This window comes from Eschrichtius robustus, chromosome 6 (genome assembly GCF_028021215.1).
Source record: "Eschrichtius robustus isolate mEscRob2 chromosome 6, mEscRob2.pri, whole genome shotgun sequence".
NCBI classification, from domain to species: Eukaryota; Metazoa; Chordata; class Mammalia; order Artiodactyla; family Eschrichtiidae; genus Eschrichtius; species Eschrichtius robustus.
Genome location: NC_090829.1, coordinates 144377750 through 144397071, shown reverse-complemented (window position 1 = coordinate 144397071; position 19322 = coordinate 144377750). Strand labels below are relative to the sequence as shown.

General features: G+C 56.6%; 1 protein-coding gene across 2 annotated transcripts in view; it reads right to left on the bottom strand.

The window, feature by feature from the left end:
* Positions 1–19322, bottom strand: part of PDE9A (phosphodiesterase 9A) — a 99458-nt gene that overhangs the window by 9194 nt on the left and 70942 nt on the right. For both annotated transcript variants that reach the window (XM_068545798.1, XM_068545799.1), the window contains exons 7-13: positions 13430–13514; positions 7189–7270; positions 5572–5646; positions 2899–2985; positions 1606–1710; positions 1332–1414; positions 10–166 (exon numbers count right to left, since the gene is read on the bottom strand). In XM_068545798.1, coding sequence (XP_068401899.1) covers positions 10–166; positions 1332–1414; positions 1606–1710; positions 2899–2985; positions 5572–5646; positions 7189–7270; positions 13430–13514 — 674 coding nt within the window. The remainder of the gene's footprint in view (positions 1–9; positions 167–1331; positions 1415–1605; positions 1711–2898; positions 2986–5571; positions 5647–7188; positions 7271–13429; positions 13515–19322) is intronic.

Genomic DNA, 19322 nt, shown 5'->3' with positions numbered 1-19322 from the left:
CCCGCCCACCTGTCTGATCTGCTTGAAGCCCTCGGCCGGCACGCTGGAGAAGATGTTGCACTCGGGCTGGCTGAGGATCTGGAAGGCCACGGCACAGTGGTGGTTCTCCAGGGGCGAGATGTCATTGTAGCGGATGGCCAGCTCCGTGCGGGCATTGATCTGGTACCTGGGGTTGGAGGAGAGAGCAGGAGGGCCCTCGGGCACCCGCACTCAGAGGCACCTTGGAGTCAGGGCAGCAGTGCTGGTGGGGGGTGGGGGGTGTATGGAGGCCGGAAGGGGTGGAGGGGACCGCACTCTGCTCGTGCCGGGGACCCGCTTCTCCCGGCTCTCCCGGCTCTCCGCTGCCCCTCCATCTCGATACCTCCAAGCTGTTCCAGCCCTAACAGTGGACATCCCCAAGAGGCCTCAGCGCCCCCCTGTCACGGGCCCTCAGAATGGTCAGGCACCCCGCAAACATTTTCAGTATGTGGAGGAGGACCAGCTGCCGTGGGCACGGCCCTCGGCTGGCCTGTGCTCGGGCACGTCATCCGAGTGTGAATTGAGGGGATGGGTGCCCACGGGGGCGCCTCCTCTGAGGGGCACAAACGTCCACACCTCGGAATCCGCTCTGGTCCTGACAAACGACGGCACGCTTCTCGGGCAGACCTGGCGTCATCGCCCACCCAGTAATATTCGATACGCAAATACACGAATCCGATAGAGCCACCAATGTGTCACTAGGAACACAAACCAGCACCACCCGGCCTGGACCCTGGCAGGTGCGTGGGGTGGCACTCTGGAGCCTTCGCCCCGGAGGCGGGAGTGGACCAACGTTCCAGCAAAGCCCGGCCCGTCCTCCTGGCTCCACGGCCTGCCCTGGACCCTCCCAACTCCCGCTCGTCCACACCCCTGCTCTTGCTGTCACAGCCCCTGCCTCTGCCTTGTTCCTGTTGGAAACGGGCTGGGGAGGCTGCCCACGGGGGAGTGAGATCCAGAGACCGGGTGGGAGGGCTGCCCCTCCCCGTCCACGTGTGTGCGGGCGTCCCTGCCTGCTTCGGGGGAGGGAGGTCCTGCTGCCGTCGGGGCTCTGCTGGTGCAGACGCAGAGGGCTACGGCAGCCCCTCTGGGTTTGGTAACCTCCAAGGGTCCTGCCCCGGGAGGCCCAGGCCCCGGACAAAGTCCCAAGCGGCGAGCCATGTCCTAACAGGTGGGGTGGAGCTGGGGGCTTAGGAGGCCTTGGCCGACAGCTCCAGCTTGGAACTGGCAGAGGGTTGAGCTGAAAAGTTCACCTCTGATACCCAGAGGGCCCTTTACAAGGGAAAAAGAGACAGAGAAAAAGACCGCGTACGTACGTGTTGTTGTAGCCCGGATGATCCAAATCATGGCAGATGGCCGCTGTCATTAAGATCAAGATATCCATTTGGGAAAATTTCTCCTGGATCAGAGAGAGAGTGGGACGGGGTGAGGAGGGGGCTGGAGTGGGGTGGGAAGCGGGTGATACAGGTGGATGAAGCCCCTCCGGCCGCTGGCCTGGTGGGGGAGGACCTGCCTCTCCCTGGGGCGGGGAGGGGGTGGGCACCCATTTGCTCACTGACAAAGCTGGGCAGGGGGCTCCCCCAGACCCACCTGCAGCCCGCAGAGCCAGATCATGCTGTACATCATCTGGGTGACGCAGAAGCAGTGACGGAAGTTGTGGAAAGGGTTGTTACGGTAGTTGTCGTGCACGCAGAGCTGCGGAGACGAGAGGGTCCGCACTGTGGCCAGCTGCCCACCCCTCCCCCCAGCTCCTGGCACCTTCTTCCCGGCGCCAACTGCCTGCTGCCCGCCTGGTCCTCATCCAACTGCCCTCTCGTTTCCCGAGGGTGAGCACCAGGGGGCCCAGGGGCCTGAGGATGTCCGGGGACCATGCCATGGTCCCCACGATCCCATCCTGGGGAAGATGTCCCCAGGGGAGCCATGCTGGGCCATGAAGCTTGGGGGGAGAGCTGGGGGGCTACATGCGGGGCGCTGGGTCCCCAGCCACCATCAAACCTTCCACAGGCTTTTAACACCTGGTTGTGAGCAGTATTTTATTAAAAAGAAAGATCTGGGGCTTCCCTGGTGGCGCAGTGGTTAAGAATCCGCCTGCCAATGCAGGGGACACGGGTTCAAGCCCTGGTCCAGGAAGATCCCACATGCCGTGGAGCAACTCAGCCCGTGTGCCACAACTACTGAGCCTGCGCTCTAGAGCCCGCGAGCCACAACTACTGAGCCCACGTGCCTAGAGCCCGTGCTCTGCAACAAGAGAAGCCACCACAATGAGAAGCCCGTGCACCGCAACGAAGAGTAGCCCCCACTCGCTGCAACTAGAGAAAGCCTGCGTGCGGCAATGAAGACCCAACGCAGCCAAAAATAAAATAAATAAAATAAAATAAATTAATTAAAAAAAAAAGAAAGATCTGCTGCTAAATACACACTCTCTCACACACACACCCTGGCAATCACACAAATGCAGTCACATGCATACACTTACACATGTTCACATGCACACATACATGCACACGCCCCAGAAGCATGTAGGCACCAGCACTCACACACAATCACACGCACACACACACAAATACAAATGTACACTCACCTGCACACCCCCCACACATGTACACACCTGCACAACACGCTCACTCACATATACGTGCTACTTAGAACGCCCTGCTTCACTTGACCCTCCCCGGTTCTTACTATTTTCTCGCTCACCAGAGCCGGGGCCTAAGAGCAGAGAGTGTTTTGGGGGAGGGGGACGGGCAGAGACTGGCTGGCCGTCCCCGCAGGACTCTCATGGAAGCGTGGCTTCCGTCTGTAGGAAGCCCGGGGCCATCAGGAAGGCGCCCACAGTCCATTCCCATGAAACTGTGTCGGGGGGACGGGGGGCCTGACACTCACCAGCCACCTCTTGAGGGTGATGGGGTTGATGCCAAAATCTCTGACCAGGCCGAGGTCGTGGTACATGTGCTCTAAGCAGCTCAGCATCTGCGGGCACAGGAGGAGGACGGTCAACAGCAAGAGCGGCCAGGAGGTGCGCTCAGGGCAGCCCGGGTGGCTTCTCCAGCCTCACAAAGAATCCACTGGGGAAACCGGAAACCACCCCACCCCGTCCCAGAACTGGGATGATGTCCCAGATGGAGAGTCCTTGATGGCCACCACACACGGCTCTTCCTCGAGGGCACAGCACAGGTGCAGACCGGGTGCCAGAGTTTGGAAACGGGGGCCTTGAAGGAGCCCCCGGTAGAGCGCTGGGACTGCAGGGTCCCGGGTGAGAGCGGGAGGGCTGGAGTCCAGGCTGCTGGCCGGCTGCTGCCCGGATCACCCCAGCTTTGCCAGCAGCGCGAGCGACCAGCCAGGGTTTTGCCGTCCAGAGGGGCTGTGGATCCGACAGCCCCGCTCCCCGCCCCACCAGCCTGTTCGCAGCTGCGGGAAAACCCAAGGAGCTGAAATATTTGCTGTGAAATCAGAGTCAAGAGGCGGAGGTGATCGGCAGGCAAAACCATCTGGTGCCACTTATGTGGCAGCTTTGGAGCAGGAGTGACGCGTCTGTGCATCTGCTCGCGCGCTGACGCTGCGGCGGGCCCTGGGCTGGGCAGCTGGGTGATGCTGAGTGTGGAGGACGCATGAGGTGACCGAGCGGCCCCGCAGCCTTCAAGCCCGCGCTCGGCAGACGCAGCGTCGGGGGGAGCACTCAGAGGTCTGCCCGCGAGAGCGGAGCAGTGGCAAGTCACCTCCCCGCCTGGTTTGCGATCGGAGAACGCTGGGCCCCTGGGTGACGCTGGGTGCGTCACCCACCCCTTGAAGGGAGAGAGGTGAACCACCACCACCCGGGAGCCCTGATGTTCTCGGGGTGCGAGCTGCTTCTTGGGTGGCCAGATGCAGTTTTGGGGGCCAGGCGGGCTGCTGAAGCTTTCAGGTGTGTCCCTGCCGCTGTTCATCTTTGCTGTCCGCGCTCCAAAGTCCACGGCATCCCCAGGGGCCAGGGCTCCCGTCTTTGAGCACCTCTGGTTTGCCACTGTGGGCAGCTAGGTGCTTTTCGGAAGCACCGGGACCCCTCCCAGGCTGCCCGGGGTCACGGAGGTGGGCTGGCGAGGGCCTGGGCCGGCAGACCGCCGCACAGGCCGAGCCCACTGGCAGGGGGCTGGTCCCTCCTTTCATCCCCATCCTGATGGAGGCTGCACATACATCCCGAGTGTGGAGGGACCGCCTTCGCATCCCGGATGCGTGGATCCTTCCGCCTCTCGACGTGAGGGTGGCGTTCCCTCTCTGGCCACAAGCAGCCTGTGCTCCAAGGAGGCAGGAACGGCGGGGGTTCTGCCATCAGGGCCCCAGCTTTGCTCTTCCTCCCTGTGGGCTGCTGAGGTCAGAATGACTTTGGGGAGCGTGAGATGTGCTCGGCAGCGGTGCTCGCCCGCCTGCTGGAAGCAGGGATGCGTGTTCTGAGCTCCTGTGCGTCCACGTGCCCGTGGACAGGCCAGTGGGGTCCCCTGTTCAGCGGGAGCCTTTGGGACAAGAGGTCCTAATGCTTCTCCTGGAAGACCTGACTCTTCTCCTCCTGCCATGGTCCCCTCCACCACGCCCATTTCTGATCATGCATCGATCTGGCAGGTGACAGCTGTACACTTAGAATGCCTCCCCCACCCCTGAACTTGCAACTCCGGCCCTGCGTGCCGACTGGTTGGACGGTTTGGAGCACACGTGTCACCTAGTTCCTTTTCTCAAGCGCCGGCCAGCATGCGGCTCTTCTCAGGGTGGACCAGGCAGGGTGGAGGCGGGATCTGCACTTTCCTGGCCCCTCTTGCTGGGGCTTTTCTCATCCTGGGAGACCAGCCAGGGAAGGCGGTTCACACAGGAGAGTCCAGGCCCAGGCGGGGACGACCTGGATGGTGAACGCTCAGCGTGCACCGTTCCTCTCCTGGAGCGCAGGGAAGTCTCTCTGCTGGTCTCGTCCAAGTGGGTGAGCCCCTCCGGGCAGCCTTTCTGGGCTTCCGTGTTACCAAAAAGCTGGCAAGAGTCTGTCGATTCTGGTGGCCTCACGTGCACGTGGAGGGACTTTTTGTTTTCTCCGGGTTCAGAGGGAGGAAGGTATAACTGATACTATAGACTAAACAACAACAAAACGATCTCCATGTTTGTGTTTTCTCAGCACAAGGGGAATTTTAAAGAAGTGTGTTGCTGTAAAAAGTCACTCTGGATCCCCGAGTCCTCACAGCTGCCCGGGTCGCCTACTCTCAGCAGCACCTCCAGTGGAAGCTCCTCCCTGAAATACTCCCCACGCCCGGCAGGCCTGCACTCTGCAGGCTCGGCAGCGGCCCCCGGGGATCGGGACGCAGCCCGGGGGGGCTGCGGGGCGGAGGGGGTGCGCCGAGCAGCCAGAGCCCGGGTTCGAGGCCCCGCTGCTCACCCGCTCCTCGGCTCTGACACCCCTTCCCGAGCCCACCAAGGGGCAGTTTGGCTGCAAACCTGGAGAATCAAGTTGAAAGACAAAGAAGACAGAGGAGAAGAGCGAAGGGGCCGCTCCCGTCTGGTCCCTGAAGGCCGGTCCCGGTCCCAGGCGGCTCCTGCACTCACCTCGTTGGGCTCCCAGAGCCAGACGTCGAAGGTGGGCTTCCGCAGGGCGTCTACGGTCTCGGGGGACAGCAGGTACTGGAGGGGACAGGAAAGCACTGTGAGCGGCCACGGGGGCCTCTGGGTTGAGACAAAGGCCGGCCGTGCCTTCTCTCCTCGCCTCTTGCCCCCCTCTCAGGACACCTGGCTACCTTCTCAAAGGCTACAGCCACGAGAATTCTGGAGGGCTCAAAACTACGGGGACAGACGTCCCACCAGCGGTGGTCAGGGGCAGAGCGCCAGGAATGACCGCACAGGGGACGAGGGGGCGCTTGGGGGAGACAGAACGTTCACCCCGTGACCGTGGCGGAGGGTGTGTGACCACGTAAGCCTGTCACACTTGATAGCGCTCTGCACTGCAGAAGCTGAACTTGACTGCATGCTAATGACATCCCGAGAAACCTGACTTTAAAAAATACAATGAAGTGAAATCAAGGGAAAAAATTTGTACTTGGCATAAATTCAAATAGTGGCTAAGAAGCTATTTTGAGGTTTGCTTTTGGACGCCGTCACTGGTTTAGCCGTGGGCTACAACAGCCCGGCTTGCTGGAGGGCAGGCGCTGGTTCTACGGAACACCGGAGTTTAGGTTACGTTGTCAGAGGAAACGGAAGATTTTAGACCCAAGATAGTCACGGTGTTTTGGAATTAGATATAGTCGTCTCCTAGGTCTTTCCGTTTGTTTTTTTAAAAAGGAACCACTGTGGAGGACTGGCACCTTTTGCTCTGGACCTAAGCTGGGCCTCGTGGCTCCCTGGGGCAGGATCCTGAGGTGTGGGTCACGTATTCCTATGGGGCAGGGCACTAGTGTCCACGTGAAAACCCTGGACAGTATTTAGCTTGTCTTTCGTATCCGAGTTGGGGAACCCCCTGGCAGGGAGCCTCTGGGAGGTTCTTCGCTGCTGTGGGAACAGTCGGGGGTGCCCTTGGGCACGGCCAGGTGCCCCGTGTGCAGGATCCTGGCCACTGCGAAGCCCAAATCTCAGTGGGAGAGAATGCAAAGAACAGTGGAGCCAGGGTCCTGCTCAGTCACCAGCTGCAGGTGTTGTGAGATGGGGGACCACCATCACCAGACCCCTCTTTTGCAGCTGTCTGAAGAACGCTACCCCCGTTCCCAGGGCACTGCTGCTCTAACAAGGGCTGAGGTTCTCGCACAACTGAGAAATCCTTTGTGACCAAAAAGCAAAACTTCTCACAACAACTACATGTTGTTCAGGGACAGGAGATGCAGCGAAGCAGATTTTAAATAATTTAGTTAAAAATGAAAGTTCTTTCAAGTAACATTTGCACGTAAGAACCGTTTGTTCACTGAGTCGGCGATGGGGGCTGGCTGGACACCGGGGAGGAGCTCCGATCTCTCGGCACAGTAAGCTTGGTCTGGGACCACTGTGGCTAAACAAACGTCAAAGAGAAAATATATCCTGCCTAAGAATAATGGGAGCATTCCACAGCCCAGGGCCCGGGCGGGAGCTGCTTTTGCAGATGTGCAGACGGCAGGGGCCGGGTTGGGAGGCCAGGGGGGCCGAGGGTGGGAGGCTGTGGACACTGGCTGTGGTTTCTTCAGGGGCAGGATGTCACCTTACCTTGGGATAAGCGGGGACATCGCGTCGAGACGTCAACTTCTTGCTGTTATCCAAAAAACTGTACTTACAGGGGCAGCTGGTCCTGAAGGGAAAAGCAAAGATTGTTTCTGGCACTGCCGCCTTGGTCTTGGTGTCACTTGGGCGGTGGATTGCGGGGACCTCATCGGAGCAAAACCGAGAAACGCAAAACCCAACCCAATCCGCATCCCACAAACCCCTTTGGTCTTATTTGTTACAGAAGAATAAGTCATAAAGCCAGTGACGCCTCGTTGCTAAACCCCGAAGACCCTGCCTGGACCTCCTGAGATAATACTGAGCTCTCAGCAAACATGGCGTCTTCATTTTAGAGACGCTCCTGAAAATCTCTCTTAAATGATGAGAGTAAAATACATTTATTCTAAAAAATTCAAAAAACACAGAGGCAAAGTAAAAAAAAGTAAGTCCCCTTTCACCCACTTCTTTCCTCTAAATCTCACACCTGGCAATGCTTTCTGTTAAGTTTGGGGTACCTTTCCAGAATGTTCCTAGGTATGGACACACACGGACAGCCCCTGGTCCTTTTAAATAAGGATGGAATTGTACCAAGCTTGCTCTCTGGCAACTTGCTTTTTCCACTACCATGTCACAAACGCACTGCTGCTGCTTCAAAGAGCTCGACCTCATCAAAAAGCAAGTCCTCCTTGGGACCTCGGGCGTGGTGGACCTCGTAAGGTCATCAATCCTGCCTCCTGTGATAGACTTTCAGGATGTTCCCAACTGTTCCCCTTACACACACGTTGAGAGGTGAGTTTGATCTCCGACTCTGCTTTTCATTCCTTAACATCAAGGCATGAAGAACAGAACAGGGACTTCCCTGGCGGTCCAGTGGTTAAGACTTGCGCTTCCGATGCAGGGGGCCCGGGTTCTATCCCTTGTCGGGAAACTAAGATCCCATATGCCTCGGGTTGCAGCAACAAAAGCAAAACAAAACAAAAGAACAGAACAAAAGGAGCCTGGTGGTTTTGGAGGGAAGTCCCCTTCCAACATCAGGGGCGAGTGTGCTGGCCCGAGGGGGTCACAGCCAGTGACTGCAGGTCGGGGCTGCTCCAGGAGAGCCAGCAGCGCCTGGGTCCCCAGCCCACGTGGGCACCTTAACTCCTCTGGAAGGAACTTGAAGTCCCCCCACCTCAAATAGGGAGCACAGTGCGGGTGGGGCGTGGGTCTAACACCCCGCTCCCCGCCCTGCCCCTGCCTTGCGTGAGATTCCCAGGCTGGGGATGGGGCCAGCACAGAAGCTCATGCAGTTTGTAAATAAACTTCCATCTTCCAGGAGAGCAATTTATACCATACTGTAAGAGCTGTAAAGAAATTCACATCCTTTAAGCTGCAAGTCTCCTCTGGAGAATTTATCATAAGGAAAGAATTAGACGTAAGCAAACAGCTTGAAGGTATTCATCACAGTGCTATCTGTTGCTGCAAAACCACAAAACCAAACTAGAAGCCACCGGAACGTCCCCCAATGGGAAATAATTTAAACCATTGTGGTGCTTCAACAGGGAGGACTATTACATCATCTTTAATTATGAGTATTATGTGAAGCGAGGGAATGTTGGGTGAAAAGGGAAAAAGAAACGTTGCCTACAGTATGTCCTGAAAGGTACTGCAAAACAATTGACCACAGAATGGGGAGAAAAGAACTCATTGGGTGGGTGAAAATGAGTGCCGGACCGCGGCCTTCTGGAAAAATGTCTGAGGCTGCATTTTCATCTACTGATTGTTTACAATGGTGTAAATGAAAAAAAATTACAACAGTATTTCGTAGCTGTTTTTCGAAACTGGCTGTCTGTGCGTAGAAGAACATCTGGGAAGCTCAGGGCTGGGTTTCGACTGGGAGCGTCGTGGTCCCTGTTATTATTACTGACTTGCCCCCTCATCAGTATAGTCTGGAGGTTTGACAAGGTGGCTATGCCACTTGCAAACTCAGAATAATACGCCTGCTTCCTTTTTGGAAAAAGAGCCTCAGTATTACTTTCTTGGCGTGCTGCTATTCCTTCCCTCCACCCGATGCTTGCGAAAATCATCCGAGCTGCTGAAGACAGCTTCGTGTATGGAGCGGGATTTTAAGACAGATTTAGCAAAAGGGTAACAAAATGAACCAAGAAAGCGCGCCAACCAAACGCTTTCCGTGGTCGCCCTTGTAAGCGAGAACTCCCATTTACACACACACGTCTGAGCAGTGAGAACTTGGTCTGTGACTTAAGAGCGTAGGTAGCCATCGTCATGATTTCTTTCCTGCTTTTAACCTCTTTTGTACAAACACTCCACACACGTGCTGGGCAGGTCAGTCCCGTGCCTTTCCCAGGAGGGCTGTGTAAGCTTCCACCACCGAAGATGATTTGACTGCTGGAATCCACTGCTTCCTTGAAAATCCCAGCGTTGGGAGGTCCTGCCGCGGCCTGCCCACCTCGGCCAGGCAGCCCTGCCTGCCCCCTCTGCGCCCCGTCGCCACGGGAACCAGCATCCTCCAGCTGACAGAGCAGCTGGCATGGCGCCTTTTCTTTTCTTTCTCTTTGGGGCTGGTTTTTGCTTTCATTTTCTGCGCTCCCAGCCTCCCCACTCCTGGGCTCAGTCCAGTGGGCAAGGCCATTTGTTTGGGATGGAAGCGGAGATGACAGACCCCAGAGCCCTCAGATGCCGCCCCGTGTTCCTGCAGCCCCCCTACTGGGGTGAGCCAGCAAGTTCCACTCTGCGGACACGTGCTCGGCGAGGCCGGGCCCTGCCCTGAATGTGGGCGGCCAGCCCTCCCTCTTTCCTCTTGGGGAAAAAGCCAAGAGAAACCCAAGGCCTGTGTCTCAGGGGAGTGCAGCCTGTTCCGAGGGTGTCTGTGGGCCTGCGCCTCATCTGACCCAACTGCCATCCCTATTCCCTAGGGAAGGGCGGTTCTGGTCCATGCAGACCCCTGGCTCTGAGGCCACGCTGGGGTGTGCTTGTGGGTGGGTGAAGGTGGTCATCACTTCAGGCTCACTGGCCACCCGAGCGGGTACAGACCTGAGCTCAGCCGGGCTGGTGCCTTTGTTCCCCGCTCCGCCCCCCAGAGGCAGGATCACCGCCCGGCTGGGTTGACATCCTCAGAAAGAGCTGCTCAGCTGTGCGACTTCCCCCCCAGGTAACGAGCCTGGTCCCAGGACGCTGGATGACTGCACGGCCCCCTTGCGTGATTAAGATGGAACCCAGCCGTCAACAGAGACGAGGGGCAGCGCAAGCGGCTCATCCTCCATCTGAGTTAATTTCTCCATAAAGAAAAGGGCAGGGCTGTTTGTGTGGGGCACAAAGGGGTGCTAGGCTCCTGGGCCAGGGTCCCAGGGGGTGATGTTGCTGTGGATTAGCCCTGAGCCCACGAGACTGCATTTCTTTTTTCGCAGCTTGTCAGCACTGTTTGAGACTTTACCCCATTCTGTTTTCGACTGAAGAGTCACAATCACCCGTCTCTCACCTACGTGGGCTGCTGCGAAAACTGCCTGCTGAGAAGACATGGCTCTGGAAGCGGCTGGGGCACAGGGAAGGCTCCTCTTTGGATCACAGCACTGTGAGTTCCAAAAATGTATTGATACTTCTTGCGGGGGGGCGGGGGGCAGGCGTGGAAGAGGCTTCATTACTTGGATGAGCCCCGCCTCTGCCCACTTTGCCCCCGACGGGTGCCTGCAGGTGACATCTTGCTTCCCCTGTGCTCTGAAATCGGGCAGGTCTTCTCCACATGGTCTATTGTGTCCCCCAAGAATCATATGTTGATGTTCTAACCCTCAGTACCTGTGACTGTGACCTCATTTGGAAATAGGGCTGTAATAGATGTAATGAGTTAAGACTGGTCACACCAAGTAGGGTGGCCCCTCATCCAATATGCCTGGTGTCTTTTTAAAAATGGGCCATTTGGACACAGAGACAGACACATACAAAAAAAAAGCCACGTGGAGACAGAGGCAGAGACTGGAGTGGTGCTCTACAAGCCAAGGAGCCCCAAGAATTGCTGACAACCCCTAGAAGCTGGGAGAGAGGCCTGGAACAGATTCTCCCCGAGAGCCTTCAGAGGGAGCCTGGCCTTCCTGACACCTTCATTTCAGACTTCTAGCCCTCAGAACTGTGGGAAAATAAATTCCTATTGTTTTCAGCCCTGCAGTTTGTGGTGCTTTGTTACAGCAGCCACAGGAAACTAATACCACTTGGACGAAATATTGTTTTTTCTCTTGCAACCTGACCCGCAGGGCAGTGCGCGCCAGAAAGCACAGCAGGGGCATCACGTTGCCCCCGCCCCAGCCTGGCTCTTCCAGAAGGGGCGGCGGAGGGCGCCTGCCACACGGCCGGCGGGGCAGGACCAGCAGGTGGGGGCTCCTGACTCAGCCCGGCTGCTCTGGGCAGGTGGCAGGATTGAATCATCTGAGAAGGGATGAGAGGCCTCATTGTAACACACCTTCTGCTTTTGAATCACTATGTCATGCCCCTGAAACTAACCTAACACTGTAAATCAACTATACCTCAAAACAAAACCAAAACCAAAACCCCGCCCCCTGCAAGGGCTCTGTGGGCTGTGTGCCTGCAGCGTGTTTATGGGTGAGGGGACCCTACAGAGGGAACGTGGGGGACGGGGCCCAGGGGCACCACCCGCTCGCCACAGCAGACACGGCACTCGGCCACGGGCCGCCAGTCTGAGGCTGGTCGCAGAGCGGCCGGGACAGGGCCTGGCTAATTAGCTTTTCTCCCCTGGGCGTTAGGACTGGCCACAGGACGGAGGTCCAGCACGTGGCAGCCAGAGGGCTAAGCTGAGCCGTCCGGATCCTGAGCCCGAGGACGACCCCGTGACCAGGGGCCTCCTTCCAGCTGCTGAGCCGGGGCCCAGCCGCGCGGCTGCACGGGCAGCTCCAGGGCTCTCACTGGGTCACGTGAGGGCTCTGTCTCCTGACCCCATAGAGCCTTCCGCTTCAGGGACGGTGAGGACGAATTATTCACTCACAATTTCCTGTCGTCACGAACTCCTTTGCCCGACTTCCCCCAAATCCAATGGGATGAGACATCCCGAAGTCCAAAATACTTGACAAGTGAGCGGGCCACGAACGTGGCGTGGTCCCCGGAAGACACGCACCAACAGGCTCGGAGCCCGTCAGGCTAGTCCCCGAGCCCGCCCTGAGGCCGCCAGCCCCGCCCCTCCCCTGCGACCACCAGCTTCCCCTTCCCCTGCTGCACCGAAGGCCCTTGCGTGCAGCCCCACTCTGCAGGAAGCAGGTTGCCCTCAATTTTGAAAAGTTAGGAAATGATCTTCAAGATGTTGGGTGGCCTCGTAAGACGATTTGGTGCGCTTGCACAGGGCCGTTTCCTAGGTTCGTCAGTCCCATTAAATCCCGCTGAGCCCCAGCTGTCACCTCAGCCTCCTTAGTGCCGTGGCGTTCCGGGGGTGACGGGCCACACCGTCACCACGCGGTCTCTGGACGGGTGACCACGGGCGTGAAGCAACACAGGAGAGCAGACAGGTGCAAGCTGGTCCCGCCAGCAGAGCACTCGGTACAGCCCCACACACAGCAAGCGCTCCACGCGTGCAACATCCAGCATCGTCGTGGCTGACGTGGTGCATCTCTGCCCTTGACCTGAGCATCTGCTTTAACCACGGTTTCGGCAAAGAGTCTGGCTGTAGCCCAAGCCCCACTTTGCAAAAAATGCCTGGGGCATGTTTTTCATGGATTTCGGCAGCCTGGGCCACCTCACCCTGGCTCTCCAGGGGCATGTGTGGAGGGACCCTTATTCCGCGGGACAAGTGATTTCTGTGTCCAGAACGTGCCATCGCTCCCCTGACGGGCCGCTCTGTGCTATGGGGACGTCCGCACGGGATTGGGGCCTCCGGGACACCAGGACACTCGTCCCCTGGAAGCCAAAGGCCTTACTCCTTTCATCGTTCCCCTTTTCAAAAAATCGATGCCAACTTTGCTCAAGTTGGGGCTGTGAATCCTAACACTTTGATCTGCAAGAAGATCACTCTCCTTTTCTGTGAAGTCATCCTCCCAGCCTCCCTCTGCCATAAACTCTCTTTTAGGATAAGAAAGCTGTGTAATTGAAAAGCAAATCCCAGACGGTGCCCACCCCAGCCAGAGCTGAACCCCAGATTCTCCAGCTTTGCTTCTGGGGAAAAAAACCCCCAGGGCACCCCCCTCCGGCTCCACATGGCCGCGCAGAGCTCTCCCCTGGCTGCCCGCCGCGGCTTGCCCAGAGCAGACCTTACCTGTTGCTTCTGGCTGCCAGCTCCTCCCTCATCTTTTTAATGTCACTCTTGCATTTCTCAACCTCCACCACTTTCAGTCCTTCCACTGGAGACCAAGAGAAACAAGGGGGTTACCATGGATACACGTGGAGGATGGGAGGCTGGTAACTAGGGGCTCGCCCATGGCTCCCATGTCCCCGGGGGTCGGGGGGGAAGCTGGCTCAGACGCTGGTTCCCACTCCCGCCCACGCCGCTGATTCTCAGGCCTCCCCCCTCACTCAGCTCAACCACAGCCTGTTCCTCACGTTCACCCACAGGGGCCCTCGAGGACAGAAGCCCCTCCCCCTCCCCACTTCCCGAATCTCCACTCTTCCCGCACCTACTTCTTGCTTTTTCTCCGTACCCCTAAGCGCCAGCCGAGGACACGGGACAGAGGATCTTTTATCCCCAAAAGAAAACGGGGGTACGTGTTCCCAGGGTAGGAAAATGCAACGAAGGGCTCGGGGAGCAAAACCACTGCCTTCCCAGCAAGGAGGAAAATTTCGTTAAGGTGAAAGCTTTGCATTTTAAGGTCCTGGGTAGAGCCGTTAACCAGGAGAAGTGTTGACTTGAAACGGATGAGAAATGATCAGGCCAGGTGAAGGACGAGCAGAACCTGGGCTTGGTCACATTCCCAGGGTCCTGCAGTACGGCGTCCCCTAAGTCAGAACACTATTTTTTTTTTTCATCAAAGGGTGAACTGGCGCTCACGCCTGCCAGCGAGCATTCAACTTCAAGACGTTCACTCTGGCAGGTGCATATTTAGCTCAGAAACGCTGCCAGTTTTGTAATGGCTTTCAGATTAGAGTCAGTTCATAAGAAAGAAAAAAAGATTAGCTTTGTTACTTGGTAATCACACCTCGATTTTTATGCAAAAAGATACTACCCACCATGCCACTCATTCCCCTTTTCATCAAGTGGCTCGGAAAATGGCTAAAAATAAAATGCAGGTGATTTCTAAAAGAAAAACAAAGCAACTCAGCGACTTCCGCGGGCTTCCATCCATCTCCCACCCGCAGGAATTGTCAACAGCTCTGGAGCTCGCGGCTGGGGGAACCCTCCCAGCGCCGAGCCCCCGGGCGGCCCGCCAGGAACCACAACCTCCCTGGGCGGGTTTTCTAAACATTTCACTGTCGGGGCCAAGCGGGGCCAAGACTGTGTGAAACCATCGCTTCTTTCCGTCCAGTGGCAGCAATCTGGAGGATCTGATACTCGGATCTGGTCCCGCTGACCTGCTGCTTCTGTGCCGTGCGGGACGCCAAGGGAGACGCTCAAAAACCATCTCCGCCCTCCTGTACCAGGACGCGGGACCAGCGAGGTGGGGGAGCCAGGGAACTTGACATCGGTACTTCGTGCTTCCACCAAGAGCCCACACCCTCCTTTGGGGTGGGGTGTGCTCAGCACTTTCTTGCATCGCGGACCCCGTTAGGAGGTGGATGAAACCATGGGTCCTCTTCCAAGAAAAAGCACATCAGCACACACCCTTTACGGTTTGCATTTGGACCAGGGGTGCGCAGCCTCCCAGGCATTTCTCGGCCTCCGTCCCATTGCAGGACGCTTACCCCGAGGAGGAGAGGACCACCGCGGAGCTGTGTCTGCGGGTCTGCTGCTGGGACAGATGGTAGATTCATCATCAGTGGCAGGAAGGGGCCCAGGAAGGGGTTGTTAACACGTGAAGGGCAGAAAATTTCGGAAAGTTGAATAGATCTGGAGAAGAGACCCGGCATGTGGCATAGACTTGGATCCAAAAAGTGGATCCATCTGGGGAAGAGATGGAGCACACAGTATAGAGTCCAAACAGGGTAGCGGTGCCCTGCCTGTCAGGGTCCACGGTTACCATTCTTTACGCTTCCAGCATCACTTTTCTGAATACAAAATAACCTATGATCATTGTAGAAAATGGAGGAAATACAGAGTATCTCAAGGAAGGGTATTTAAAAATTTATCCATGGGACTTCCCTGGTGGTGCAGTGGTTAAGAATCCGCCTGCCAATGCAGGTGACACGGGTTCGAGCCCTGGTCCGGGAAGATCCCACATGCCGTGGAGCAACTAAACCTGTGCGCCGTAACTACTGAGACTGCACTCTAGAGCCCGCGAGCCACAACTACTGAGCCTGCATGCCATAACTACTGAAGCCCGTGCGCCTAGAGCCTGTGCTCCACAGCAAGAGAAGCCACCGCAATGAGAAGCCCATGCACTGCAACGAAGAGTAGCCCCCGCTCGCCGCAACTAGAGAAAGCCCGCGCGCAGCAACAAAGACCCAACGCAGCAAAAAAAAAAAAAAAAAAAAAAAAAAAAAAATTTATCCATGATCCTATTGGCCCAGAGAACTCATTTAATATTGTATATATTGGTGTGTATCCTTCCAGGCATTTTTCTCCCACCCCCATGCAATCTAAGTATCTATTTATCTTTCTTAATTTAAAAAAGGCAGAATTGGGATCATGTTTTCTCATTTGCTTTTCTCCATCATCAACAAGTCAAGGATGCTCCTGTTAGCAGCTGCCTCCTAGCTCATGGTTTTTGGTGGTTGCCTGGTGTTTGATTGTGTGGATATTGAAATTGATGTAGATCAGGTTCCTTGGCCATTTATTGGGGGTGATGTTAAGAATAAGCCTTTTGGGCAACACGGAATGATTGAATTTACCGCAATGATGTTTATGAAGTAGAGCCTGGTTGCCAAGGAAATTGATAGTGCGTAATGAGATGGCAAAAGTGCATTAATCAATGGAAGAGAAAAACAATGCGTCACGGGATTAAAGAGCCAGACCGCCGGGAGGAAGCCAGGAGGCAGTGAGAGCGCGCGGCGGATTCAGGCACCAGCAGACCCAGGGCTGCCGCTCCCAGGCCTTGCTGGACACCAGGCTGCCTTGTGGAAGATCCTGGGGGAGGGAGAAGTCCGTCCGAGCTGGGCCTCCCCCAGGTCCTGCACTGACACCAGGGAGGACTCAGGGTTGAGACGGATGTCAGCTTCCCACTCGTCAGTCTCAAACTATAAACACAGGCGGGCACGGACCAGAACCCCAAACTAAAGCAGAGGCTCCGCAGCCCCAGGCTGACCGGCAGTGTGAGCGCCACCTGGGCACTGCTGTTCCCTCAGACTTTAGAAGGGGTTCTGTGGGCCTCTGTAGGTCACGGCCACCCTGGAGGACCTTTAAGAATGATTTTCTAAGAGGGACACTGGCTTTGGGGATGGGGCCTCCGCAGGCAGGAGTAACAGCACGGTCACGGTCAGGTCACGAAGGCAGCTCTGTCCTACTCCCTTCTCCCCCTGCCCCGTTGGGCTCTCCTAAGAGGCCGGCTGTGGGCAGGCGAGGCCCTAGTTAGGCTGCAGAGCTTTGAAAGTTGTTTACAGCCACGTAGGAATAGAGCCTCGGGTTTCAGCACTTCCTCCAAGGACTTTGGTAAAGAATTTGCATAAAGCACATTTCCCCAGTGACAAAAAGAAAAGCAAGCTTTGGTTTCAGTCTTCTGGGTTGTTGGCAGGACCCGGCTGTAAACTTTGCCCCATGGGGCCAGCTCTCTAGTCTGTAGGTTCTGGGCCAGGCCCCGGCAGGGACAAAGGCCGAACAGGGGCAGGACTGCCCTGTGCCCACCGCAGGGTGCCTGGGCCCTTTTCAGCGAACAAGGAAGGAAGGGAGGGAGGGGCGCCCCTGGATGGTCCATCTCCAGCCGGGAAGTGAGGGGAGGCCCTGGACACCCTGTGTTTAGGAAATGGCTTCTCACTGAAGCGAGACCCCAGCCTCCCGGAGAAGGAAAACATTTCGTAGAAAAGGAAGGAAAGCTTTTAAGGTGAATTAAGAGCTATGGCAAAATTTACATTTGATTCCAAAGAATTATACACTTGAGAAGGTAAAAAAAAAAGAGCAGGAAATTCCATTGAAAACAAGTCAAATCGATGTAATGTGGTTTACAGATGGGCAGTTCTAGCTGGTGCCTCTGAATTCAAGAAGCAGAGAACCACTCCTAACAGCTCGCACATACCAGGCAAAGTGTGTGTGTGTGTGTGAGCGTGGCGTGTGTGTTTCTACGTGTATGTACATGGGGGTTCGTGTATGTGTGCGAGTGTATGTGCCTACGTTTCTGTGTGTGTTTACGTGTATGTGTGTGTCTGTGTGTGTGTCTGTGTGTATATGTGTGTGTGTGTCTGTGTGTGTGTGTGTGTGTCTGTGTGTGTGTCTGTGTGTGTCTGTGTCTGTATGTATATGTGTGTGTGTCTGTGTGTGTGTGTCTGTGTGTGTGTGTCTGTGTGTGTGTATGTGTGTCTGTGTATGTATATGTCTGTGTGTCTGTGTGTGTATGTGTGTGTGTGTATGTCTGTGTGTGTGTGTCTGTGTGTGTGTGTGTGTCTGTGTGTGTGTCTGTGTGTGTGTGTGTCTGTGTGTGTGTGTGTGTGTGTCCACATCTGGCCGGGCTCAGCGGAGCAGCCTGGCAGCCGTATTCCTGGCAGCCTTCCCAGGCCAGCAGCACAGGCCGGCTTGCTTCTGGCAGCTCTGCAGGGTCAGGGCTGACCTTCTGAGTGGCTGGGATGACCAGTTCCCCAAATGACCTGCGGGAGAGGTCCAGCTGCAGAACCCCTGTCCTCAAAATGCCTCCCCTGTCCATTTCCAAGGTCCCTGCGATGTCTTTGGGGAAGGCCCTGATTGCTGTGTCTGGGCGGCTCTCAGGAACCCATACCCCCCGGGGCTCAGCACAGGTGAGGCGACCGTGCCCACCTTCACGCTAACGCAGAGGCTGGTGTAGCCCGGGGAGCGGTCAGCCGCAAGCGCCAGGAAAGGATGCGCCCAAAGCCAGGTGGAGTTCAAGGAGGATGAGGGCCACCTCCGGGGTTGTGTGGGCCCCCAGAGCCACGTTCCTGTGGGCAGTGGGCAGCCAGGAGGAGGTGGAGAGGCCGGGGGCTGATGCAGGGAGAGGTACCAAAGTGGGCCATGGGGGGAGGCCGTTGCCCACACCTGGCCAACTGACCGCAGCTCCTGGAACCCTAACCCTAACCTCCAAGCTCTCTCCATCCCACTCCTTCAGAGCCCAGGTCTCTGGTGCTAGAAATTCATACCACTAGTAAAAACACTAGTAATTTTGATCTGTGCAGTGAGCCTGAGCTGGGGGATGAAGGGGTGATGCCATCCTCCAGGTAATTTATGCGCATGTGCATGAATTATCTGATTTACACAAGAGCCCCAGGAGGAGATGCGAGCTAGTTCTGGAGGATTCCGGGCAAGGACATGCTGGGGAGAAGGTCATCGGGGATCCATCCTTTAATGGTCCTCAATCCACAAGCCACTTGAAGGCAAAATAAAAACACTTCTCGGCCTGATTGCTGTCCCCTCGGCCAGATACCGGAAGCCTCTCAAGTTGAAGTCAACACAGCTCTCTGTAGGAGTTCTGAGAATTAATTAATGGCCTCTTCAACTTGCCTGTTTCCAAGGAACGGCGGCACTGGAGCCGGCTTCCGTGTGGGGTGGGGGGAAGTGGTCAGTGGAGCCAGAGAAGAGGAGGACGAAGCAGGAGGCACCTGTCGCCCCCCACCCTTCCCCACCCCCCGGGCATCTGCTCTCCAGGTGGGAATGTATGACTGTTCATCTCTGTGATTGTAGGTGGTGACCCGGCAGTGAATGTTTTTTGTGTTCTTTGGCTGAACCCCTTCCCACGTCCAGAGAGCTCCCTACTCTATGGGGCTTGGTGGGAAGCTGAGCTTGCCGCCCATGGCAGAAGATGGAAACCCCAAACGCTCACGGCAGTGGGTTGAACTGTGCCCCTGTAAAGGAGAGGCTCACATCCTGACCCCCAGAATGAGAGTGTGACCTTGTTTAGAAAAAGGATCTCGAGATGAGATCATTCTGGGTGAGGGTGGGCCCTAAATCCACAGACAGGTGT